Raw genomic sequence first — 26,786 nt, 5'->3', positions numbered from 1 at the left:
TAATTGTTTCCACAGAGTCAGAGTAGTGGTTTGGTTTCATTGTTTGACATTGTTGAGGAATTCATGGCCAGTGTGGTATTTTAGATTTTTCCCTTAAAAACTTAATCTCATTACTTTTACTCAGACATACAAAGTCAGGTGGTAAAACGATGTTGCAGGATTAGTCAGTTTAGTGGTAAGCGAGGCACAATAATTTATTCCCATCTATGATGTCAGAGTCTTGCCTTATTTATGTCACAATTGTAAATACAAAACCTCTCTTTAAAAACAAATAACTAATACACATATTTATATTCCTTTTTGACATAAACTAATATGGTTTAAAGAAAAGGAGAGATTGACATATTACATAGAAAAACTCAAAAGAGGACTACGGCCCTGACAACAGTGCAAGGATTATCAACAGCCTTGCTCTAACCATATCCCGTGTGTGGCCCTTTTTGCATACGGCTTGCAACAGATCAAATGATCACAGAATTGCTTAGCAGTTTTGACTTTTATAGGCACTGCAAATGTTTAAAAAGTTAAAGTAAGATACTCAAAATCTGCTGAGATGAGAGAAATCAGATCAGTGAAATTGTTAAGAAAATTAGGAGGTCTGTAAATCATAATCAGCATCTCAGCCTGTTTTCTTTTCCTTTACAGACAACAAGTGAATGATGGAAAAATAGATAGAAAGAGAAAGAAGGGGTAGCAGAACCGAGTCACATTATCAGCAATGATAGTTTCCGTGGCAACCTAAAACTTCCCATGAAAGAGTGCCTGCTCAGCAGAAGTGATTGCTGCTTTACTGGATATTAACCTCCGTGCAAGACAGTTGACCTCAACAAATATAGCAGCTGATGAGTTCAAAGCTTAAAAAGAAGAAAACTGTGTTTGTGAGTTTTCAGCTCACTTTTTTCTCTCAGGTTGTGAGTTCCATGTGCAGAGTAGCACTTCTCACACTAAAGTACTTTTAATTTGATGTATTGGGTAACAACAGAGCATTATTGTTACTTTATTAAGAACTCGCCATTATCCACATCATCCATCCATGTGCCCGAACGAACACACCACTGACCCCTGCGCACTGCTAACCCATCACAGGAGATACTATGAACAAGGAATTCAATACTGGAAGTTCCAGCTTGGCTCTTTGTCAACAGTCCATCAATCGATCCATTAATCTGACTGGCAATTGAGAAGAATTAGGTAGGCACTGTGCCTGTGAATCACGTGATGGTTTGTCAGAGTAAAACAATGTTTCCAGTTACATCACTTGGGTTCATGTGGCTTTGTATGACCCTTTGCCCACCTCTTAGTTCAAGTCATTTTCTCTGCTCTGCCCTGGCTTGCGTTTGTCAGTATTCTTCCTTCTACCAATTAACAGCCTCGGATGTCCGAGTGCTGCGCCTGCTGCCAATGATGTTGTGTAAGCAGTTTCAGGTCAGCGAAGCATTTACCTCAGACTCTTATCCCAGTTGTTTCTTCTTATCAGTGCTGTTGGTCTTAAAAGTCCACATCAAGAAACATGAATAGATACAATTCAAAAAATATACATGTAGATTTAACAGCGTAGTTTAAGAAATTAAACATTAACAACTGTATCAATCACCCTAACTGCCTATAGTGATTTTAATGTCTCATAGTGGATGGAAAGGAATACATTACTTATGTTATTCTTGTTGTTCAAGCTGTGAAAAAAAACAGCTCATCAACCCTGCTCTATGTTGATCCAATTATTGTTTTCTAATAATACCAACACTCACACACAGCAGTATGTGTGAGCTAGCTGTTAGATGTGAAATTAAGCATGTTGTGTCTGAATATCTCACAGGACACAACAGGCCTCCTGACGGTACACACCCACAGAAAAATGTGCACATCATACACGACCCCAGTCCTATGAAGTCTATCTTACTAAAATGATGAACCAAGAGGTAAAAATGGCAATAAAACAATTTATTCCATTAAAAGATGATACACATTCACAGATATAATCAAGTTATTTCCACCTATTCACATGCTGATACGCCTCTGTTTTGACATGTCACTCGCAAATGCTGAAACTACAGAAGGACTCACTGTTGGGTTTATTTCTGTCTCTCTGGCAAAACTCGTACTCGTAATCACCATGGAAACAGGGAAAGCCCCACACGTTGCCAAGGCAACCAGAGTGAAAATATGGTTTCTTTTTCTCTGAAAAAGTATGAGAGCTCCTCTGCAGTACTGCTCTGCTCTAAGTGTGAACGTGGGCGTATATGTGCATTCCCTGTGGTCCCATTTGATTGGGAAAGCTCTGATTTAGCTGAGCGTGCAAATGTTGCCCAGTTCACTTGGCCATGTCTTCAGCCACAGCTTTCCCCATTTTATCCTTCAGGTAGGCCAATTTCTGCCAGTCTGTCTTCAGTTCCAGCCACTCATAATACGGCACCTGAAAGAGAACAGAAGGAATGGATTTCAAAAGCTCTCTTTGTATATTTGATATGCTATCTCAGGTAGACATATTTGCCCCTGAAACAGTGCAAACCTGGAAGGCAAGTGATGCTACGACTGGCAGAGAAGACTGTCCTAGATGAGAGAGAAACAGAGCTTGGACTGGCCTAGATGAGCTGCGGCTGGAGCTCTATTTATACCACAGACTGCAGCAGGTCCCACCTGACTCTCAGCTCTACCAAAGTATCAGGTCCATTGTTTGCATGCCCTTAGCCTGTCAGATACAGCAGCAGCATCAGCAACACTGCTTCTCTGTCTCTGTTCATTGAAATACTGCTCAATATCACAGCAAAGCAGAACATGCCTTGGTTTTTAGTGTTTAATGAAAAACTGATGCGAACTCATAAAAAAAAAAATGTTAAACGAAGCCACCATCACAAACGCTGCTACAATGCTGGCTCCTCCCATCTCCAGCCTCTCCCTACCTCCACTGTGATGAAGCCAGCCAACTGAAGATGTCTCTTCATCATGGTAAAACGTCCCAGAAGGTCTTTACTCTTTGAACTAAAGTTGGGAAACTCCCAAGCCAGGAAAGCTACCCTAAAAAAAAAGATGAAGAAGAGTGGAACAGAGGACAAATTAACTTTAGGCACAGAGAGCAAAATAAAAACTGCTGCATCATTCAAAAGGCAGAAAAGTAAATTAAAACTTTAACACCCCAAACCTCCCACCCTGTGACTTACCGCCGTGCCCCTTCAGGTAAATCCTGATCTCCTCCTCCACTTGGTAGATGAGGGGCTTTTAGCACTGACATGTCAACTGGTTTGTTGTCACAATCCACTATCAGCTCACCAGCTTAATGAGAAGGGCATGTCAGTTGTAAAAAAAAATCTGTCAGAGTAAAGTCCTGTAAAACCACAGTAATAAAACTAAATGACAGCGTGACTGTGTTTGTGATCAGGGTGTGTATTTATGGGCTACCTTGGCCCCCTTACCAATAGTCCATCCATACACGGTGTCCACACCAGTGCGAAGGGCCTCTGTCTTCCCACCCACCAAACTCTGTAAAGCTTCTTTTAGACTGGTCTGCAGGAGGGACTGCTGGGTGGCGTTTGCCGGGACACTCAGTGAGGATAAACTATCTGAGGATCCTGGATGCTCTAAGTGGAGAGTAGCAGCAACGTGCAACAGCTTCAGCTTGTAGTTTTCTACTCGAGTTGGACTGCCCGCTGTTGACAGAAAAAACAGGAGAAACGGGAACAAGTGTTGGCAGCTTACCGGCAGGTATACTTTTCAAAACTTTTCCAAGAATGTTTCGAATTGTAGCAATTAAAGCAATGTTTCAAATCAGTGAGAAAATGGGATTCATGTGCTTGTCTGACCAGAAATCTATCTGTGCTTTACTGCCATCTACTGAGCCAGAAGGCTATTTTGTCAGTTAGCACACAAAGTCCTGAGAGACATCACAGTTGTTCTGAATGTTAAAAAAAAAAAATACACCCATTAAAATCACTGTTGGGTGAAGCATGAAGTATAATACTACACACAAAAACGTTGAGCTGTTATTGAATCTGATCGAGAGAGCTGTTCATTTATTGTAACGGTCATTTTGGAGATTAATGTGTGGTGCTGTTGAACTGTACTGGGTTACACTGGGAGGTGTTGAATTTTCTGGTTGACGTGAACTGATATTGTGTCTCTGGCCTGACTGGGTACACTGGTGTGTGTTTTCAGTCTCAGTGGGCAGAGCATCCTTAACAGGTGCCTGAATCATTTTCACCAGCCTCTCCCAGTTTAGAGGAGCAGCTGCTTCACTCCCTGAACTGCTGACACTTCAAAGAGAACTTGCCATGTATGAAGTAATACGTGCCTGCTTAGCTGTGCTGATCCAAAGTCTGTATCTGCACATGTATAATTTCACTATTTATCAAAAACAGGAAAGCACAGAAGTAGAATGAATGCAGAAAGCTGTGTGTCTTACCGGACAGCTTGGCAATATGATTTTGTTGTAAAAGCGGGGTGAGATAGTGCTGCTTGGCCTGCTGTAGCACACACAGAGACCAACCCACATCTGTCTGCAGAAAAGGTTCCAGGCCCGAGTAAGACTTCTCCAGAGCAAGGTGAACCTGGATGCAAAAGTGGCACAAAGGGAGAATATATTTAAGGTAGGAAGTAGACCTCCTCATGTAAAGTCAACAGTTAACCTTGATTGTCATTAGTACCTTGCAGTAGAAATCCTCTACTTTGCTGGGCTGGAAGCCCAGTCTGGCAAAAGTCATAAGCAGATTACAGAGCTGCAGAGTGCTATATTTGTGATGGTTTGCTGTGTAGTGCTGGCAAAGAAATGGAAAGAGAGTTACACAGTGACTGACAAACAATTGAAATTATTAGTTAATTAGAGATTTTGTTAGTTCATTGAAAGTGTATTGGACATGTGAAAAAAATAAAGATATAAACAGTAAAGAGAACAGTTATGGATTCATTTATGAATACATTATAGATTATATAGATGACGCGCTTTTCTCAAAATTAATTGAATCAGACAGTGTTTTGTACTGACCTCAGCAAAGGCCTCAAAGAGAAGGATGTGGAGCCACTTGAGGAAGCCCAGTGACTTAGCACAACGTGTGACATCAGCGGAAATAAGCTCGGGGATCCTGGGTAACAACTCTGAGGCCATTCGCTGAAATATCTGAGAATGGTGGAAATTCAACTTTCCTACGGAGGGGCAAAGACAAAGCTGTTACCGTTAGCATTATGCAGCGTGTTACTGAGCATGCAGTTATCTCATTTCATCTGATCCGTCCTCAACATTCAGCTTTACCCATTCTGCTGTAACTAGCCTCATCCATTACTCCATTATTTTAAAAATGTACATAAAAACATATAAAATCATCTTATTACCGTATGCAAAGGCCATGTCCAGTATCAGTGAAGTGGTGAACTCTGACGACGGCTTCTGGAGGAGGTGGTAGGACAGAGCCCGGAGCAGTGGGATAGATCTGCGACTCTGAGCGGCCAAAGACACACAGACTTTGCGAATCTCTTCAGCTGAAAAGGCATCTGCCAGCTCCAAAGCCTAAAACAGAGACAGACAGAGAGTTATCATTGTGGTTTGGGATTATGGACTGATTGGACCGACATTGACTGAGTTTTGGGTTTGATATATACTCTAATTCCAATACATTCTAGCCTAAACATGGGTGATTACTCTTCTCAGTCTGCCCCTCTGACCTGTGGGATATCTCAAGGGTCCACTTTGGGTCCAATTCTTTTTTTCATTATAGACCACCTTTTTGGTCTATTTATGAACACAGTATTGTCACCTTTATGCCAATGATACCCAGATATACCTACCGCTGAAATTCTTTAATACGTTGCTTTACCAATGTTAAAACTTGGTTGAAGATTCAACAGTTTGCTGCTCATCCCTCTCATCCAACAGCAGTGTCACTTGATAATATATCATCTTATCTCACCCCAGTGTACACTTAACAGACAAAACCTGGGAATTATTTTTGTTTCTTCCTTTAAATCAAACTTTTAGCTAAACTCAAGCCCTCCCTTTCTTTTAAAGATCACATGTATTTATCGCCTTTCAATTCTTTGTATGTTGGAATGGGCCAGGCATTAATATCCCAGTCGCTGCCGCAAGACTCCTGACTGGTACATGTAAGTGTAAGCACAAACATTTCACCTGTTCTGGCATCCTTACATTGGTTACCTACTCATTACAGGACTAATTTCAAAATGTTATTGTTTATCTAGAAGTGCTTAAATGAAGCAACACCAGCGTGTCTGCCTTACCTGCTACACCCTCAAACCCCCTCATCTCCTGATTAGGTCACTGAACAAGCAGTTTTTAGTGGTTCATAGATTCAGACGGGTTTATAGCCGCCGCTCTTAAACCTGAAGAGTCCCCCCCCCTCCAGATTAGGCCGTCAACTCCACTACCAGTATTCAAATTTAGACTAAAAATGATTATAGCTGGTAATCCCTGATTAGGCACAATTTTGAATAAAATAATTTCAGCATTCATTACTGCTCATGTATATCATGTATATCCTCACATGTTTGTTACTTCTTTAATATTTGATGACGTTGTCAATTTATTTTTTTATTTCTTTATATAATCGCTTTTAACTGTTTAAGTTTGTTTGTTGTTTAAGTTTTTCCACTTTTGTTGTTTATATATGTGCTATATAAATAAACTTGACCACACAATTGCAAAAATATTGACTTTTTCTACTGTATGCTCAGTTTTTACGACTACACATACGACCTCTCCTTTCACCAATTTAATTGTAGAAAGTGTCAACCTTTCAAAGAAAGCAATTGCCAATCAGTTTGCAACCTACCTGGTCTGGTATACACAGAAATACTGACGTAAAACTAACACGGACTCTATGTTAAACAGTGATTGCTGTTTTACCTTGTCTTCAAGTCTGTCCATCAAGGTAGGCGACATGTGTGCTCCTTTGGCTATCAGTGCACTGACAGTTTTAGCATCAGTGATTTCAGTCCAGCGCAGTTCCAGGTGTTTTAACACAGTGTTCACTAGTGCCACATCCTGTTGTGCTTTCCTGGTTGCTCCCCAGTCTGCCAGGGAGGCCAGCTGCTTGTACGTGAGCCTGCGGACTCGCCACAGGACCTCTGTCTGGACAGAGCTGAGCACCGAATCAGTGGCGGGAACACCCATAACCCAGAGACTCCGCAAGACAGACACGAGAGTGCCGTTCCACACTGAAGACACCTGGAACAAAAACACGCGGAGAAATGACTCAATCTTCACCGATAAGCAGAAAGGCCTGACGTGATGATAATAATTGTCCACCTCGATCTCATCCGGTTTCCTTACCTGCCGAGACACAGTGTTCATCATGTCCAGCAGCCTTGAATCCGTCGTCAGCTCAGGTTGCTGTTCTCTAAACTTCCCCTTCGTCTTCAGCACCAACTGAGTCCACTTCATCAGGGCGTTGGCAGCTTGATTACCATTTCCTCCGTACTCTGACCAAGCTGACAGGATGTCCTCCGGTGCTGCTGCCTTTTCCACCAACTCGTCCAGCGGGGTGCGCGTGGGCACCGCTGGAGGGGTGTGTTCCTTGGTAATAGCTGTTGTTTCACACATTGACCTTTCTGTGACCCATGGCCAGCCCTTGGCCCTGCGCACCTCTACGTTCCCAGGTGGAGGTGGAGGTGGAGGTAGGCGGGCAGCAGCAGCAGCAGCAGGAGAAGCCTGAGAGGAGGTCCTGCAGAGCAGACGGGCATATCTGCACAAGAGGCGGCTGGCCATTGGGTCTGAGAGACGGGACGATGGCCACAGGTAGGAAAGGAGAGGGCACGTTTCTCACAGTTCAGCAGCCGGTGTCACCCATCCCCCATCAAACCTAAAGTACCAGCAGAGAAATCAGCGTCAAGTGTGGGGAAAAGAAAAAAAAAAAAAAAGGTTGATCGGTTTAGAGACACGTCTAAACTGTAACCTGGACCTTCAGTTCCACAGTAACAATTTGACGCAGTGAAATGTTTCGTGAAGGGAAGCAGCCACCGGAGAGGTGTTGTTCCTGTCATGTAACGTTAAATCCTGACCTTGTCGTAGAGAAGAAGAGACGCCGACTGGCACCGCTCTGCTCCGTTTCCTCTAATACGACGGAGCTTAATTGGTAAAAGTCTGAACGCAAACAAAAATGCGCACTAACATCGGCTATTATAAGAGCAAACCACGTACCTTTCATTTAGGATAACTTTGACGAAAGCTGTTCACATGGGAGATGTCTGTCAGAGCTGGTCGCAGGAAAATGACGTAGTGTGACGCCGTCACGTGATTCACGGACGTAGCTGTAATTGGCTAAAACTGTTCCAACGCAGCGGGCCTGTGTTCAGTGCGTGTCGTCTCTGGTACAAATCGGTTGAGATATTTAATAACTGCCCGAGATTTTTCAGCGAGTGTCGTATTTGCGAGACAACAAACTGTGCGATTCTGTGCTAGGTTATGTTTACAATAATACAACATATATGTATGCCATGTCATATTAATTATATATAGATCGTATTATCAACTATTAATCCTAAGGGGTAGACGAAAGGCTGTGTTTGTGAATGAAGGTGTAGACGAAAGGCTGTGTCTGTGAATGAGAGTGAAAGTACTGTGCCAAACCAAAAGGTCACAGGAGGGGGTCGGCAACCTGTGGGGTCACATACTGTTGTTCTTTGAGGCATAAACAGGAACAGAGGACTCCAGGGTGTGAAGGAAGACAACCACCACCTCGACCAACCAACAAAGGACACATCAATACACATGACTTTTTGGTTTCTGTACTATAAGAAGACTGGGTCAGGGAAAGTCAGGAGATCAGACTTCGTGAACTGACACATACTCTGTTGCGGTCAGGGAAACATAGTCTGGACCCAGAGCTCTGTAAACTGATTATTCTGTTGCTGTTAAATAAATATCTTGAAGCCTGACATCTTCTCCTATTGCCTCATTAAGGAACACGCAGGACTGGGGGCTGACACATATTGGCTTTGAACTAGCAGGAGCCCAAGTCCAACAAAACTCAGTTTACCCGTGACAGCTGGAGTTAAAACCATGATATAATCTCATACATTATAGCGGTCAAATCTAGCGGTGGGTTTTGGGATTGTTTTGAGATAATCTGTCTGGTTTATCCAATTGGTCCAAAAGTTGCCACTGAGTGCTTATTTCTGTGGAATTTACTGTGCCGTAACACATTTGCCTATTTTATTCATAATGTACCAAACTAAAATAAAAGGTTTTAGCACAGGGCTGCTCTCCAAGACCACAAAATAAAACATTAACATTAACTCAACTATTTAAAAATTACCAAAGAAATTCTGCACTCAACGGAATAGGATTATGATAACAACAATAACAATATCATCACATATGAAAAAAACAGGAAGAGTGTCTTTATCCACATGGCATGGAGTTGTCCAGGTATGTGAGGCCCCGAGATAGTCTTGTCACTCCTCCTAGCCCATCTATCTTCGCTTCCTTGCTACAGCCGGCTGGTGAGCTGCATGGGAGCAGCAGCAGGTGTGACAGCTGATGAACTCGAGTTGCATACAGTTTTCTCTGAAGTCGTATCCCTTTGTGCTTGGCTTTGTGGCACTGCAGGGCATCACTGGCTGTCTGGTCTGATGGCACAGCTGCGGATTGTGGTCTGACTGTTTTGATGTTCTGTCTTTTGGATGCATTTAACCGTCAGCTCACAATTTCCCCTTGACATGTACAGTTTATGCTGCTATATGTTGTTTAGATTGAATAATAAACTAAACTGAATAATAAACAATATTTCTGTTAAGCATATTAAACTGTATCTGTGGGCCATCTCATCGTTAACAGCCTATAGAAATCTGTCACCTTAATGCTAACAAAGATCATTCCGGCTTCCTGCTGATGCAAATTACTTAATTATGGTCATTACACTTGCAATGTGTTATCATAACAGGTGATGATTGTGTCTAATAATTACTTGCAGGTGATCTGGTGATATAAATAGTATTATTAGCTCCATTATGATTCTCCTCACTCCCATATCTACTTGACAGTGATGTGTTGTTTGTTTATTCCTGTCTCTACTGTCGTATTTTAGGCTCATGAGGTAGCAGAAAATGACATCATGCACCTGAAGGCCAGCATACCTCATCAGGATCTCCTGGTAAACTTTTAGCCAGGTGCGATTTTATGTATGTCAACAAAAACATGCATAAATTACGAAAATCTCTCATTTGGAAAACCTGAATTGGGGGACCAGGTTTACCATTTTGTAAATTTGAGTGGCAGAAAATTCTCCAAATGGCCCTCACTGGCATTTGGGTCTACCGGGTTGCCCATTCAAAACAAATGTTAAGAGCCTCGTGTCTCAGACTATTTAGAGTGATCTGATTTGATTTGTATTACTTAAGAAGAAGAGTATTGGTAAACTGATATCCGCACCACATATGTACATGTCAATCTGATACACAAAGGATGGGAAGCTGAAAATGTTCAGTTTTCCACAAATTTCCACAGAAAGCCAACAATAAACTGTTCTTGTATTTCAAGCCTGAACTGAATTGTTTTTTACTGAACAACAGTGACCACAGTCATTACTTTCAAACAGGTGAAAATAGGTGTAAAATACAAAGCTCACACACAAAACAGCACATGACTATGACTTTACTATTAGTGCTTGACAAAAAAAAAATCATGATAACATATTATTGCATTTAAATATTGTGGATGTCACATCTACATCACGTTTTTAAAGTATATAGACACAGAGAAGGCACAGACTCGACCTTTTTTTAATCTTGTGCGAAGGTAGCAGGTCTCTTCCAAATAAATCGCAAAACATTTTTCAAGGCTGCCTTCACCAGTTTGTGTCCTTAGCCGACTTTAGTTTTTGACAGAAGATCTCAATTACCATTGAAATATCACTACAAATGTGGAAAGAAGAACTTCTTTATGCACCTCCATTCATTTAAAATTTTTACTCTACCATTTTGTCCTCAAGTTGTCATCATTAGCTCTATTACTGCCAACTCTGGTGCGAAGGGGAAACACTGATCATGTCTTGTGTATGTATTCACAAGTGCTGTTTTTGTTCATGTTCCACTCTTGCTTCACTTGTACCCTCTTTTTATTCTATTAATTTGTCTGTCTCAGTTCCCTACTCTACCTTCCAGATGGCGATCTTGCCATCAAGGCGTGCAGAGCCACTCAGGATGTAGCGATCCTCCGCAGAGCAGAGCGCCTGGATGCTGTCTGAGTGGGCATGCAGCTCCTTTGCCACTGTGTGGTTTTCTGGGTCCACTACCAATAGCTGGCTTCTCAGCTGACCGTCACACTGACCCCCAACACCGGCCTGTCCACAGCAGCCCAACCAGATCTGAGAGGATAAGAGGGCATCAAGGAAAGGTAGCAATTGATAAGACACAATGTGGAAATAAAAGACTAAACGGTTGTCGACGAGCAACATCGATTCAAAGCGGAAAAACAAATTTTGATACACGGTACTTCTTGTTCTTTCCAGGCTCCTCTTTATAATAACAGCATATTACGGCTGCAAATAATGAGTCATTTAATTGTTGATTAATCTGTAGATTAAAAACAGACTAAAATCAACAGACATCAGACAATGAGGGAAATATTGGTTAAACATTCATAATTTCATTATCAAAGAAGTTTGGTGCAACAGTGCTGATTATTTTTCTATCAAAGTAATTTAATTGATAATCTAATTAAACTATATTTTACACACTATTCGTAAGACATGCCAATTACAACAACAGCAATAATCAATAATAGTACCAATAGATATTCATTGAAATGGTGACAAGATAAATGTGTGACCTGACATGTTAAAATAGCCCACCTGGTCTTTGACTCGAATCATACAGGTGACTCCTGAAGTGCCTGGCAGCAAGATTCTTTTGGATGGATGGCTGGGGTTGTTTGTGTGCCAGAGACACAACTCCGCAGAGTCTGCACAGCCTGTCCACAGCTGCTCTCGCTGGAACACACACACAAAACTGTGAAGTCACATGTATACTTTTAGATCATATAAACATTATGATAACGTCAAACGCTGACAAAATGCATTTTATCTTGAGTAAGCAAGTCTTTATGGCAGCCATAATAATTACACTGCATCTCTATCTCTCTATTTAAGGAAATGTCAGTAAATACTTGAGTTCCTCAGTTTCGGTGGTTCCAACTTGTTCCAGCTACAATGTAAATGCCAAACTTGTCTCATTCACTGACTGACAGGTGTGAATTGAACCACAAACTGACTTATTAAACCACTGAATGACTATTGATTTCCGTAATTGATTGACTTATTAGTCGATGATTGCAAAGTCACCTCTGGTATGACGACGAAGCTGCTGAAGCTACTGGACATGCTCCGTAGGTCATCAGTAAGAGTGATCCTTCTTTGTGGTGTCCCAGTCTTTTTCAGTTCGACAATGCTGTCACCACAACCTGCACAGACATACACACTTCTATTACACAAATCAGTGTCTTTTTTTGTTGGCCAAATGCATTTAGAAGTAATGTGTAGGCACTATTAAAGGAGACAAACTCATTGAAGAAGTGGAGTGCGTACACTTACCTCACTGAGGGTGCAGTAATTATACCAATAAACATACACATGAATGAATGAATTAAATGAGCTCAAACTATTTTAAGATTAGAAATCAAACAAGGAAATTGTGTACTTACAGCACCACAGGATGCCATCATGGATCTGTATCGAGGAGAGATGGTCACAGCTGAGGTGGAACTGTCGCTTCACTTTAAGGCTGGACGAGTCCCACTGCAGGATCATCCCGTCACAGCTGCAGGAGTATGTCAACTGACTGGGAAAGAGAGAAACCCCAGATTAAGTGCAGCAACGTGTTCATCGAGTATCACCTTCATATAAAATATATTTACTGTTCATTCAGTTGTTTAATGTCAACTACAAATAATCATGTCTCTACCTGTTGTGTTGATCTCTGGTGTCCACTGAGAGGCCGGTCACCTCATGTCTGTGCTCAGTCAGTTGTTTGTTGCAGGACATGCTGTGAGTGTCGATGATGTAGATCACAGAGTCCTGCGAGCCGATCCACACCTGCTCCTGGACCAGTCCCATCATGCAGTTCTACAAAGAGGATGACATGCCAGGGGATCTCAGTTTCACTGCCCTCAGAAAATTGTAACCTTGCGGACTCCAAAACAGTATAACTGTATATATAGTACATTTGTAAGTAGACAGTTTAAATGTACAGTATGCACAATTATTTATGGGGGTCTCAGGAAATTCAAAAAATATGACAAATATCAGCAGAGATGCAAAACATTTTATGAATGGGAGGAAATTTGGAAATGTACATACATTACTGTATACGTTACTAAGTTTTATCAAAACAGTGTGAACTTGACATATAAGAGTATTAAAGTATAGAATTTGAACATAACTTTGCATCAAAAAACACAAAGTGGCAGATTTCACCTGATGATCTGTAAGATTTGTCATTTGTCCCTCCTTTTCTTTCACAATAATATTAAATATCCTGCATTCACATACCCATTATGCATGTAGTGGCTTGATGTTGTAGTTTGTTAAATATATGTCATTTGTTAAATATATGAATTTCATTATGGAGTACTTCACCGAACGAGCATTGCACTCTTAAAATTGACTCACGATGGGCAGTTTATAAGCAAAAGTATCCGTTTTTAATTACACACATCATTGTTCTTTGTAAAAACCTGTGTACCCACAATGCAACATAACCAACAGTTATACGACTCTTTCCACACACACACACACACACACACACACACACACACACACACACACACACACACACACACACACAGATAAATAACTCCTAACAGTTGAGTACAGCTTGTCTGCTCTCACCAGCTGCGACTCTCCAACCTGGATGCAGTCCTCCAGCATGGACCAGCTAGCTGCGTCAAATACGACCACTTTGCCCCCACTGAGAGCCACCCACAGCTTTGGGTTCATCTCATCCTTGGAGTCATCGCAAGTCAACTGACCTGAGATGAAATGGAAACAAAGGAAAGGTAAGAGAGCATAGGCTCTAGAGTTAAGCAGGTGGAGATCCACTCTCTTCTCTGTTTTAGACAGACTGGACCAATAGCAATAAATACATATAAAGGAGTCATTTACATTTCTTATTTTTCCAAACAGATTTTTGACATGGTGTTTGATAGAAATAAGTTACACCTTAACACACCTCCAGTGTCATAGCATACTTCAGTTACTGTTTTGGTGTGTTACTCTCAACCTAACCACTTCTTACAATGTTGTTTATCTGCATTACTACTGCTATTACATTTTTCCAACTCTGTTACATTTTCAAACCTGATCGGTAGCTTTTGTTCAATATCCCACTGTAAACGAATAAGAGTAACAAAATATACTGCCGGTTAGTACTCAGACTAATCAGGTTATGTGGATAGGTTTCACTTGAGAAACATTAACAAAGTATACATGTGCACAGAGGCTCACAGTTGCATTTAAATATTAGGTTCTAATGCTGACACATGTAAAACTATAAAATGTAACCAGCTGAGCTGGAAAACAACAGACCAGAGTCTAATTTACAATTCAATGCAGATTTATGCACAGAACGAGACCAATCCCCCACACAGTTACTGAAAACTTTCCCCCTTTTTCCTCTTGCTTTCCTCTTGTCCTTTCTCTGACAGGAATGCTCATTAGGACAACTTGACATCTTTTGACAGATGGTGGCTTGTGACTGAAACAATCTGTGCACAGCAGACATACAGCTATGCAGTTTCTTAAAAAGAGAGGATAAAGCTTACAGAAAATGTGAGGCACATGACCATCTCTCCCCTCAGACAACAATTGAGCTTGTCAACACTAATTAACACTAAGCACAGAAACTGATTCTCTCTACATCTGTGCTGCTTTGAACTGTGAAAGACAATTATTATCAATGACAAGACAACTGGAAAATATCCAGCCTGAAACTCTTGGTTTTAAAGACAACCCTTGACAACAACATATAGGGGATGTCTACTTGTTCTCTAGTTTTGTTTCTTTACTGTCATGTATAATCTTTAACACACTGGTCCAGTATTAACAGATTACATACATTTGAATATTTTCAGGATAAATAAAAATCATTCAAGAAATAAAAACTGATATTCATCAGAAAAATAATCAATTACAAAATGCTACAACTGATACCTGGCGTGTATAGCAGCACATGTACAGTCTGAGGTTCAGCAAGGTCCTGGGAGGGGTTGATCTTGTGTTTTAGAGTTTCTGAGGTAGTTTTAGACACCATCATAGGCACTGGTCACAGACAAACACATACGATTACTAAAAACGTACAATGTGGAAGGGTACAGCGAGAAACACAATAGGTAGAGAAGGAGAGGGAAAGAACTTGAGCTGAAACAATTAGTTGATAAATCAAGTTGTTGTTGTTATTAAGCAAGAAGGCAAAATATTCTTAAATTCCAGCTTCTCAACAGCAAGGATTTGATGCTTTTCTTTGTATGACGACAAAGTAAACTGCATATCTTTAGGCTTTGGACTTTTGTTTGCGCAACATCAACTTTGCATTCTCATGAACATTTTCTGCACTGTTTTCTGCCTTTTTGAAGACCAGATTACCATACAATAATCACATTATAGTGATATTCATAATAGAAACAATCATGAGCCAAACGGTTAGTCCCAGTGAACTGTTAGATTAGTTGCAACTATACAAGGGATAATGACAACTGAGATGTTTAAAATCACAAAGTCTATAAATAAAGGGATATTTATGTTTTCTAAACTGTGTAAAAATCACACTATTTATGAATGAAAATACAGAAGAAGCAGTGCAAGAGTGAGCCCAGACCTTCATTTTTGATTTTGTCAAAGTAAGCCAGCTTTGAAGCAGCAGTGATAGACCTCTGAGTCTGCAGGCAGCCCATGACAGCATCCATTAACAGGACGTTCGTCAGAGCCTGAATCATATACTGAGGGTCCTGGAGAGACGTAAAGTGAGATAGATGTAAATAAAATCTGAGTACATTGACGCTAAGCACAATAACAATCAGTAACTTAATCACTAAGATATATAGACTGTATAGTATAAACAACATACATACATTATACTGTAGGAAGCAGCTGAGCCAGGGAGAGAAGGCACAACGCCCTCTTAATATTCAATGTACCTGTGACAGGTATGACTGACAAATTTAAGACTGATAACAGGACACAGTTTACAATTGTTCAGCTCTGATAGATAAATTTACCAAGTGGGCCAATAGAGTATGGGATACAGTTTGGGTATATAAGTGGAGAGGATATGGACGTGGTTGAACACAATCAACAACCCCAGTGAGTCTGTGTACATTACAAGATGACTGCTGCATCACTCGATTCTGCACATTCTACTGTATAGCTGTGCAGTTTGTGAAAGCAGTGCTGAATTTTTTTTAGTTTTTTTCGTCAAATCCTTTTGTTATTATACATAATAATATGTATTATAGTATTACTGAACCTACAAGGGTCAGGACTGTTCACATTTTTTTAGATCCTTTGTTGTACCTTGTGCTGGTCGGCTATCTTGCGTCCAGCACACATCTCTTTGACCACAAGGTTCCAGAGTTCAGTCTCTGTCTTCAGGTTGGCCTCAAAAACCTCAGGCCTGCCGGAGGTCTGAATACGAAGGGAAGGAATACGAAGAAGTAGAAAAGGAGCCGAGGTAATCTTCACTTCCTGCAGAGAGACGAGGGGAATTATTCATTTAAATAAGAGTGCAGAAAGCAACTTGTGAAAAAACGGATTAAAGCCACTTGACCTGTATGTCTCTGAACTTTGTGATATCCAGGAAGCCGGGTTGTCCCTCGGTAAGCAAAAACAGACGTTTCTGCGTCATGGCGATTTTACCAACGCCACGTGAGGTCTTGACACAAGACGATAACTTGTAGACACATTCACTATTGTCAAGGTGGTTGATGACCTCAGAGGGCAGGTTGACGTCTTGGGCTTCATCCTCCATGTCCTTCCAGAAGGTGTAGAAGACTCTAAAGAGTTCAGGGTTCACCAGCTTTGGTTTCCCTGGAACAAAAAAATTAAAGGTGTGTCAGTATATCACTCGGTACAAACAGTCAAATATAAAAAAGACAAAGACACAAGTTGACACATTAAGGGGAAAAACCATGAAAAAAAGGAACATAAACACACTCACAGGGCCAGATTTAGTTCCACATTCAACCCCAGATATCTCAGAATAGTGTTTATTGTTCTTCATGTGTTTCTAAGTGACCATCTGAGTTCACAAGGATCCACAAAATGTTGTGATAAAAAAAAAAAAACTCCTAGTAAACAATAAAAAGGCATTCACTTCAGTGTTCAGTACCCTTCCAGTTCCTTGCATGATTGCCTTTAACATCAGACAAAAACCTAAACAAAGATAGGGAAAACCAGTTGTTCAAAAGAAAGTTCAAAGACTTTCAGTTAAGTGGCAAATTTGTCAGTAGAGCACGACGCCATGAGCTCACAACTTTAAACTTATTTTGTGACCCTTATCACATGACATGGACTCCGTTTTGTCTGGTGATTTCTAATGATCTGAGATTTCACAGCGAGTCCATTTTCCTTTGAATTGCTACATTGGACAGACTACGCTCTTGTAACAGTTATTTTCTTTCAGAAAATTGAAAAGGCATCTTATCTTCTTTTGCTGATGATGTTTCTGACTGATATCAAAATCAGAAGGTTGCTCATTGTTGTCCATTGTTGTGTTCCAAGACTAAAGCAAATGATCAGAGCAGCAGTCACTCATTTTCACACCCAACAGGTAAACAGAATGATCAGCATTTAGTGATCAGTGATGTTTCTGGCTTCATAGTAGATGTAAGTCCAATATTTATTCACCTTTCACCTCTGTTTTATTTACCAGTTAGACATAAACTTGGCCTTTTGGTACCGGGCAAGAAAAGAGAAATACGAATGAACCAAAACAGTAAAAGTACTGGCTGTAAAACCAAAACTATGAGCCTGAAAGATTCAATAATTAAATGCCAATAAAGCCGAGGTGGATAGCAGGTTCTTTGATTTGTTTGTTTGGAAAAGGGAACATGCTCTACAGAGTGTAATCTCCTTCTACAGAGTGTTTAAGGAGTGTAACCAATCATCTGACAGCTCCTCCAGTCGACCATGATGGCAGCCACTGTAATCGATTAAGAATTATTTCCAGTAATGCTGCTGGACAGAATAATTACTGTTAAGTCACTTCTGTGTCCAGCATGTCAGCTCAGAGCTCATCTTACAGAAGGACCTTGAAAAAAGTCTTGAACATTTATCAATCATTGATTTTCATTTGGAACTTGAATCAGTACCACATTTTTGCTCAGCTTATATTGCAGGTTACAGTGCTCAGAAGTTTTAAATTGGAGGGGACTGTGTTACAGGGTTATATACAATTATAAACTCATACAAAATCACTATCCTAAATACATGAGCCTTCCTGTCCTCACTTACCATCAGTGAGAGCATCAAACAAACGGTGTATGGTTGCTACATCCTTAACAATCCCACACTCTTGAACGCAACGCACAAACTCATCCTGATGCAGAGGCTTCCGGGGGAGTGCAAACTTCTTGACGTGGTCATCAGGCTGCACCATCGACTTCTCATTATCTTTCTTTATCTAATGAAGAACGATAAGACAAAATCACACCTTAATCACCAACAGAGACATCAAACATACCTACTGATTTCTAACCACCACTTGTGAAGGAACAATGGATGTGTGAGCTGACTGACTTTGAGGATGAGTCTCTTGAGTTCAGGTCGTCTGTGGGCTTGCTGCCTCTCGTCCTGGTGCAGCGAGTCCACGAGCCATGTAACTAAGTGTGTGGGGAAGATGGCAGTGTCGGTCTTATAGAGGTTCTGGAAATCACTTAGAGCGTCCAGCCGTCGTGAACACAGTGTGTTGATGAAACCGCGCAAGTAGTAGAATCTGCAGAGGGAAAACTATTTCAGTTGTCACTGGAGTTTTGTAGTTGAATACACAACTTAGAATAATGCATAAGACAGAGTTGTTTCTAACAAGTGGAAGATGAGCGTAAAATAAAAACAGAATACCTGGCCAGCTGAGCAGAGCTCTCATTCTGGACAGAGAAAATAGCTTTTCCAAGCTGCTGGATGAGCTCGCTGTAATAACTTTGGACTGAATGAAAAGACAGAGATGCTGGGAAGTCTGGGAGTTTAAACACCTTTACAGCCTTAGGAGATGTTCTCAGTGCTGTGGGAGAGAAAAAGGGAAAGCACAGTGAGAAAGATGAAAGGAGAGTGAGGTCTATATCTTGACAATGTGTCCTTCTATAAATAAATCAGTAAGTTGTCTTTTTAACTAGTTTCATTCTTTTCTTGAGTCTCACCAGGGTCAGACATGACGATCCGATTGAGCAGTGTGTTTCTTTGAAAGCTGATTGTCTGGTCATCTCCCAAGTTGGGGAGGCTCATCCCCAGTCTCTTACTGAGCCGGTTCTCTGTGTCGGAGCTCCTCCGGGCTTGAATCTCCTGCATGGTGGGTCTGCGAGGGACTTCAACCATAGCCTTCATCCTAGAGGACACATTATAAAAGCAATGCAGTGCCGTAGACTGCAGACTTCCAAATGCTGTCCAATGTTATGAAATAAAAGTAGTTTAAAGTGATCTGGTATGCATCTGCGTTCACTCTACACCAGTGGTTCTCAACTGGTGGGTCGGGACACAAGAGTGGGTTGCAGATGTCTGCATGAAAAAAGGGGGCAACACTGTAATTACAGAACTTTTACTGCTGTGCTTTTATTTTGAAGGGCATGTGTTTCCCAATGATGAGCGTGTGCAGTAGCTGTTTGCTGTCAAGTGTTGTCCTGACAGTAATGAGAAAAACTAATGTTGTCACTTCAGTATATGCTCTAATCTGAGCCTTTGTAAATCTGCCTTTATATTTCATAATTCACAATTAAAATTAGACTTCAAACTTGGTGAGCATCACAAATCTCAACTTGTTTGAAAAGCATACATATGCCTGTAATTCAGGATAACATTTTCCTTTTTTTCATTGGGTTTTCAGTCTAAGTTTTTTTTTTTTTTTACTGCACTATTTGTGAAATAAATTTGAGTGACTCAAACATTTCAGTTGCGATCTATTAAGAAACGAACAATGTGGATCCTGTGGCTAGAACAGTTGAGAACCACTACTATAAACATGTGCCTCACTACTTCTGAATCTGAATATATTTGAGCAAACACTTAGTTTTACAGTTTAATAGATACAAGAAGAAAAGACTATTCATCCATTATCTATACCTGCTTCGTCCTGTACAGGGTGATGGAGGAGTTGGAGCCTATCCCAGCTGACTTTGGGAGAAGTGAAGGATACAGCCTGGAGAGGTCACCAGTCGATCGCAGGGCTAGATAATACTAATACGGTCTAATAAAACAGCCCTGCAATAAATCCTACCTTTATGAAGGTTAAAATGTTTAGTTTTCAAATCTACAGGCTGTGGTGGTTCTGCATTGTACTAAATTATACCAAGAGGTGTTTCTAATATTGTGTGGTCAATGTTATGGATATTATCAGTTACTGGCCAATCAGATAGATTTGATTTCATACCTCTGCGTCTCAGAACGAGTGCTGAGTTCCATTCTAGCAAAGTTGTCCATTTTCTTGTTGAGCCGATCCTTGAGGAAGGAATGGAAGATGTGTGTCTCCAACACCTGCAACACAGACATGTTAATTCTTTTCAGATAACCACTCATTCCCATGCCTTGCAATGTATGTCAGCTAATTTGTTATCCATTCAGGTAAAACATCACTTGTTGTTCCAAGTTAAAGTGCTTACCATCTTGTAGAAAAGTTGCTCGGCTGGCTCTCTGGTTTTCAGGAACTCTTCACTGTGAAACACTCGATGTTCATAGTTCAGATGAATGCTAACATCCCTGTTTAATACACACACATACTGTATATATTAACAAAATGTCAATATATATTTATGAGAGCCATCCTACTTAATATTAGTCCACACAGCACCTGAATATGTTGACAATCAGCTCCAGCATAATCCTCTGGATGTCGTGGTTGAGGTTTTGTTGCCACACTCTCCTCTGTGCCCGCTGCTCATTGACGTCTGTGCAGCTTGCATGATGGCACTGATCCAAGTCAAAATGTATCTGCAATAACTGACACCTGCAAAACATGTTCACATTGTACAAAGCAATACGTCTTCAAACCTCTAGGCTAGTTTAAGAGAATAACCATCAATAAAAATATACAGCTCAGGTCTCCAGTATATTGTATGTATCTGATGGTGGTTTTACATATTAAAGTTTAGTACTTGCTGGGAGAATTCTTGTCATTACAGTAAGTACCTTTGTGTGAAGCAGTTTGCAGCAGCTGGGGGAATGTCAGGTAGGTCAAGAGTATCAGAGGAGGACGTGGAGACGCTCCCGTTATCAAGATTAATTAAGATCAGATCATCTGTTTCCTGCATAAAAGAGTAAAAAGATTCAAATTAATTTCTCATTTGTTTCTCTGTTCATTTCTTCGGTCTGTAAAAAAAAAAAAATATCTGTCAGTGTGTATTAACATGAGCAGATAGATTCCTGTGCTGGACATTTAAATTTGGAAGGTTATGTACTTACAGCAGCAACCTCTGCAAAGTGGTTGAGATTGCAGCCCATAAGAAAGGCAGTGGGAGCCATTAGAAAGTCCAGCATGCTTCTGGCCAGGACAGGAACATATGGATGCTGCCATGAAAGAGGCTGGAAGGAAGACCAGGTTGGCATTGAAACACAAATGTATGGATCAAAAGATGAAGGATTAATAGTTGATGAATAATTATGGAGCATTCAACACCTTCAATGTTGCCTCCATTCAGATGTATTTTTTTTCTATACAAGACTTTTGTTAAAAATGAATCAGGAAATTAAAAGAAAAATATGTTGAGAATAAAATCAATAATTCATTCATTTATTTTTGTTGTCCTTGTTATATCGTGCTATAACATAGAGAAGGCTTTTATTTTCTTAAAAGTGAATAGAGCGTCCCTATTCTCAGGGGTCCAACTGAAGTCTGCCTTCATCTCACTTCTATGTGACAATGATTGAGTATTATTACCCATTACACAGGGAAGCTGCCTCGGTCCTTCACTGTTCTCACTCTACATGCTGCCACTTGGGAACATCATTAGAGAGCAAAAAGTCTGTTTTCATAGTTATGCAGATGATACGCAACTGTACATCACCGCGGAACCAAACGATGATGCAGCTATGCGATCCATCACCGAATGTCTTTTAACAATAAATAAATGGATGAGCAATAATTTCCTAAAATTAAACGAGGATAAAACAGAAATTCTGCTCGTCGCTCCCAAAAACAAAAGTGAAATCGTAGAAAACGATCTGGGGCAACTAACTCCGTGGGTACGATCAGAGGTATCTAGCCTGGGTGTAATCTTAGACTCAGATCTAAGTTTCAAGGCCCACATTAACAAGGTGACCAAAACTTATTTTTTCCACCTGAGAAACATCGCCATGGTGCAACCGTTTATAAATCAGACAGATGCTGAAAAGTTGATTGATGCCTTCATTTCTAGCCGACTGTGATGCACTTTTTACTGGCCTACCAAGGAAAACAACAGAGAGACTTCAGCTCATCCAAAACTCTGCAGCTCGAGTATTAACCAGAACCAAGAGGAGAGAGCACATCAGTCCAGTTCTGGCTGCTCTGCACCGGCTGCCTGTAACACACACGATTGACTTTAAGGTCCTCCTCCTCACATACAAAGCTCTTAATGGGCTCGGACCGAGTTACATCTCTAACTCTCTAACTGAACTATGAGATCATCTGCTACTGGTTTATTGGAAGGTTCCCAGCAACAGCCGAAAGAAAATTTGGAATTCAGCTCGTCAGCTACGCTCCAAAGCTGTGGAACGAACTACCTGTAGATATCAGGGAAGCTAGCTCATTTAATACTTTCAAAAGAAAGCTCAAAACATATCTCTTTACATCGGCTTTTAACGAGCTACTCTTGAAGCTCTCTTACACGTGCCATGCACTTGAACTACCGCGCCTTTAAATGCATAATTGCTCAATTTTATATTTTCCACTTGTATTCCCTTATATGCGTTTTATCTGTTTCTTATGCATTTTATCTGTTTTATCTAATTTATTTTCTATATTTTTAATTGTTCCTTTACATCTTTTTGTATGTGAAACACTGTATGTAATTATTTTGCTGTGAAGCACTTTGAGCTGCATTTCTTGTATGAAAGGTCCTATACAAATAACGTTTATTTGTATTATTATTATTATTATTATTATTATTATTATTATTTTCTGATTCCATTCAATAAAAATAAAGATACAATCTACCACAACTATGCACTTAACCGATCTGCCGATAGCAATTTAGAGCTGACCTGCAGAAAAAGCAACAAGCTCTCTGCCACCAGTGTGAGACGGGCCCAATCAGCAGAAAATAACACCACCTGCTGCTCCTGCAGGAGACAAGACAGCACCTGCAGAGATGGGAACAGATAGAGAAAAAGACATGAGCCTGAATGTGAATCTCTCCTTGTCTGACTAACACAAACACAAAATGTTCATCTGATACCTGCAGAAGCTGCTGAGGCCTCAAGCAAAGGAGAGGCAGATGGAGGTCTAAATCTATAGCTGGGTGGTCTTTATCTTCTCTTGATGGTAATATGATGGTCAGAGGACGTAGTGTGAACATCTGGTAAACACAGCATAAACAAAACAGCAGTATCGTTGGTGTTATTGGTGATCAGTAGAACACAGTGAGACATGTACTGTTCTGTGTTGGCTACATAGGCTTACTATGAGCTACAGATTTGGATCTTCAGTGTAATAAAATAAAAAAGTCTAAGAAAACTCAATTACACACTGCACACACACACCAAATGTAGTTGTCCAGGAGGCGGAACAGGCACAAGGGTCAGTTTGGCAGCAAACTCCTTCACTCTCTCTTCCATTTCTGATAACCGACAAATTCTCAGCTGGATTAAAAGACTAGCAAATAAACAGAGACAGCGAGATTGAGATACAGCGAAAGACACAAGAAGAAGGATCTCTTGATACATTAATATGTGCAAACAATTAATTAACCTGTTAGAATTAAGATAAATTAAGATGAAGAAATGTTGCATGTAAAATACTGTATGTATCACACCCAAACTTAAAACAAAACAAAAAAAGAAATACTTTTGCTTTAACCAGCTTAGTTTGTCATGTGCTTTGGTTTAGTACACCGTCTCTCACCAGGACAGACAGTCTTTGATTGCAGTGAAGTAAGGATACTTGGATATGACACAGAAACTGTAGGCAGAGAAGAGCTTAGAAAACTTAGAAGGCCCGGCTCCATTCTGATAGAAAGACGTCCCCTCCTGTGAAAACACAGACAATCTCAGTGATGCTTTCCTTCAAGTTTAATGTAACAGTACGATGCAATGCGAGTCATTGGCTCATGCTCCCTGATTAAATTATAACCACTGCAAATATCTTGTTATAGGGCCTGACAGTAGCACATGAGCATCATGGGTTATAGAGCTGGCTGGGATTTAGCTCAACTGTCGTGTGTGTGAAGTATTACATGTAGTACTGTGTACCAGTATGGGACGGTGACACTGCAGTACAACTCCATGGGTCCTGTTGCCGAAGACATCAGTGAAAACCAGGAAGTGGAATTGTTCTTCTTTCTGTTCTCTGGTTACTTGCAGGCCGCCTGGTTAAAAGAATAAAAATAGAAATGTATGCACACGTCGTCATGATATTTGATTACTGCACAATGTTATTTTTACATTAAAACTCTGCAGATGCTAAAAACAGAGGGACATATTACTGATATATAATGATGTTTAAGAGATGACTATTTTTGCTTTTTTGTTTTATGCACAAAACATGGTTGACCATTTATCCCTATAATGTGGACATGACGGCCCATGTTTGTTTGTAATACATTTTCATGTCAATCTACAATAAATGTATTAATTTACTGTAACATAACGATTTTCCAGCTGTACTGTTTTGTTTGTGTCAGTGTAAACAATATAAATGGTTTATCCACTTCAGAGGAGCCATTACCTTCACACACATGACAGTGGAGGTTCGTCACTCAGACATTTAGTTTGCATTGAACAGTGTGTTCTGTTTGTGTGTCTTTGTGTATATGTGTGTAAGTGTGAGCGTGTTATTAAAAATGCATTACCGGGGAAACAAAGCTGAGGTAGAGCCATGAGATCGATATCTTTTGGTACACTGACATTGTCGCTTTCTCCTCTTTCCTCTGCTGCTCCTCCATCTGCAAAAAGTAGGAAAATTAAATGACATAATTCAACAAGCTAAAACCTTTTATGTACCAGGTGTAGATATGTATGTATAGACCTGTATAAACCAGATCTGGACTGAGTGGTGGTGCAGCTGAAGGAAGTTGTTCCCTCTTCTTCCTGAGAAAGGAGCGCCGCCACTTCCCATGTGACCTCTGAACTTTAGTCTCAGCCTGTGGTCTGCTGACGAAGGGCGGTGCAAGAACATATAGAACCTCCGGCTCCAACCAGACGGGTTCTGGAGTTCCATTATTGTTAATGGCCTGAGCGGGAGAGAAGGAAGAGAAGGATTGGATTGTTTTATCAACTTTGATTCATGTTAAATATTTTTAAATTACACATTTCACATATTTTACGTACAGTTTTGTTGTTTACTCAATGGATGAGAGAAGAAAAACATATTTGATTTTCAAAATCCTGATTATCTGAGTTTAGATTTGTGAAAGAAGAGGCATGGCTTTTTAGCATCATTAGCATCAGGGTATTATAGTTGGCCACTGTGTTTGCTCTGCCTTGCTCATTGCACAATTATTTAATAGGTGAGTCTAAAATGCCTCAGTAGGTAAATGTGATTGAAGTACAATTAAGTACCATGCGGCTCTAAACGAGTAGAGATTGATTCCTTCTGGGTCAAAGCAGCACTAATTCCACAGACCCTCCCTGAATGGTCGGAGAAAGAAGCTGACAGGATATAAAAAGGTTTTGGAAGAGAGCAAACTGGTGAATTTTTTTCTCTGACTCTTCAGGAAAACGGAGGAGGGAAGTGTTTTGTGTACTGCGTTTTGTTGTTTTTGAGCTGATCTGATGAAATCTGATTTCATTTACTTAGACAAAAAAAATCTAACATCCGCATGCGAGTCCATCCGTCCCAATCACATTACCAACCATATTCGAGCACAGCAAAGAGATTTGGTAAATGGGAATCTGCACAACAAGTTTATTTATATTTTTCTGGTGGTGCATTTTGTCTATAATAGATACAAGATACATTTAGGAAACATGACATTCAGATTGTACATGCACCTGGCCACCAGGATGCCCATAAATTGAGCTTTTCTGAATTCAAACATTAATTTAGTTTTGACTTTTGGGGTATTTTGATGTGTCACTGAGATGCAGTTTAAGGTTTGCATTGATTCTGCTTTCTCAGCCAAAGATAACTTTGCAGGAATTCACCAAATTCACAAGAAAAACTTCACCTCAAATAATGACAATACCTGTAAAACTAAAATTAACCAGAATGTTTGTTATCTAGAATATTCAGCGGGATGGCAGCCCAACACAATGCAATATGACTGCGAATAACTTTTTCAATCTCTGATGACAAAACTGTTTCAGTTTTCAGTACATCAGTCACACGTGTGTGTCAGGGTGCATTTGAAGGCAAATACCTGGTAGACTTCCTGAAGTTTGTCACTAGCTGCTCCGACAACCACACAGGCTTCCAGCAGACTGGACGGCAGATAGTCCGCCATCACTGAAACCACT

At 40.4% G+C, this 26,786-nt stretch overlaps 2 protein-coding genes across 3 annotated transcripts; both read right to left on the bottom strand.

Moving 5' to 3' along the window:
• Nucleotides 1–1,926: 1,926 nt before the first annotated feature.
• Nucleotides 1,927–8,210, bottom strand: tbrg4 (transforming growth factor beta regulator 4). Of its 2 annotated transcripts, none has more exons than XM_069142899.1 (11): nucleotides 8,141–8,210; nucleotides 7,274–7,802; nucleotides 6,848–7,168; nucleotides 5,320–5,494; nucleotides 4,976–5,133; nucleotides 4,638–4,748; nucleotides 4,397–4,541; nucleotides 3,411–3,644; nucleotides 3,159–3,270; nucleotides 2,901–3,015; nucleotides 1,927–2,413 (listed from the first exon to the last, which is right to left on the bottom strand). In XM_069142899.1, the coding sequence occupies exons 2-11, from the start codon at nucleotides 7,706–7,708 to the stop codon at nucleotides 2,312–2,314; spliced, it is 1,908 nt and encodes a 635-aa protein (XP_068999000.1). In that variant the 5' UTR covers nucleotides 7,709–7,802; nucleotides 8,141–8,210; the 3' UTR covers nucleotides 1,927–2,311. The 2 variants fall into 2 exon arrangements, with proteins under 2 accessions (XP_068999000.1, XP_068999001.1); XM_069142900.1 differs by lacking the exon at nucleotides 8,141–8,210 and adding an exon at nucleotides 8,002–8,131.
• A 2,360-nt stretch (nucleotides 8,211–10,570) lies between these two features.
• On the bottom strand, nucleotides 10,571–26,786 carry LOC138192198 (DENN domain-containing protein 3-like). The gene is made up of 27 exons (XM_069139448.1): nucleotides 26,690–26,786; nucleotides 25,357–25,561; nucleotides 25,181–25,273; nucleotides 24,582–24,697; nucleotides 24,235–24,359; nucleotides 23,874–23,985; nucleotides 23,570–23,689; nucleotides 23,376–23,474; nucleotides 21,597–21,716; nucleotides 21,324–21,439; nucleotides 20,986–21,141; nucleotides 20,798–20,894; nucleotides 20,569–20,672; nucleotides 19,346–19,530; nucleotides 19,050–19,209; nucleotides 18,729–18,924; nucleotides 18,444–18,612; nucleotides 16,759–17,018; nucleotides 16,506–16,676; nucleotides 15,811–15,940; nucleotides 15,147–15,254; nucleotides 13,827–13,966; nucleotides 12,901–13,061; nucleotides 12,641–12,777; nucleotides 12,282–12,400; nucleotides 11,793–11,930; nucleotides 10,571–11,306 (listed from the first exon to the last, which is right to left on the bottom strand). The coding sequence occupies exons 1-27, from the start codon at nucleotides 26,771–26,773 to the stop codon at nucleotides 11,088–11,090; spliced, it is 3,840 nt and encodes a 1,279-aa protein (XP_068995549.1). The 5' UTR covers nucleotides 26,774–26,786; the 3' UTR covers nucleotides 10,571–11,087.

The sequence above is a fragment of the Embiotoca jacksoni genome, unplaced genomic scaffold, assembly GCF_022577435.1.
Source record: "Embiotoca jacksoni isolate LCO1_2020_lvr unplaced genomic scaffold, fEmbJac1.0.p SCAF_11, whole genome shotgun sequence".
Lineage (NCBI taxonomy): Eukaryota > Metazoa > Chordata > Actinopteri > Embiotocidae > Embiotoca > Embiotoca jacksoni.
The sequence above is the reverse complement of the archived record's forward strand: the minus strand, read 5'-3'. Positions and strand labels throughout refer to the sequence as shown.

Bases quoted from the DNA above. Each gene is read 5' to 3' on its own strand.
- tbrg4 (XM_069142899.1), bottom strand. From the start codon at position 7,708: ATGGCCAGCCGCCTCTTGTGCAGATATGCCCGTCTGCTCTGCAGGACC. The intron at 4,542-4,637 runs GTACTAATGACA...TTTTGCATCCAG, and splicing joins TAGAGGATTTCTACTGCAAG to GTTCACCTTGCTCTGGAGAA. The intron at 3,645-4,396 runs GTAAGACACACA...TTCTGTCAACAG, and splicing joins TCATATTGCCAAGCTGTCCG to CGGGCAGTCCAACTCGAGTA.
- LOC138192198 (XM_069139448.1), bottom strand. From the start codon at position 26,773: ATGGCGGACTATCTGCCGTCCAGTCTGCTGGAAGCCTGTGTGGTTGTC. The intron at 23,986-24,234 runs GTGAGAGACGGT...TTTATTTGCTAG, and splicing joins ATCAAAGACTGTCTGTCCTG to TCTTTTAATCCAGCTGAGAA. The intron at 11,307-11,792 runs GTGGGCTATTTT...TTATCCTCTCAG, and splicing joins TGATTCGAGTCAAAGACCAG to ATCTGGTTGGGCTGCTGTGG.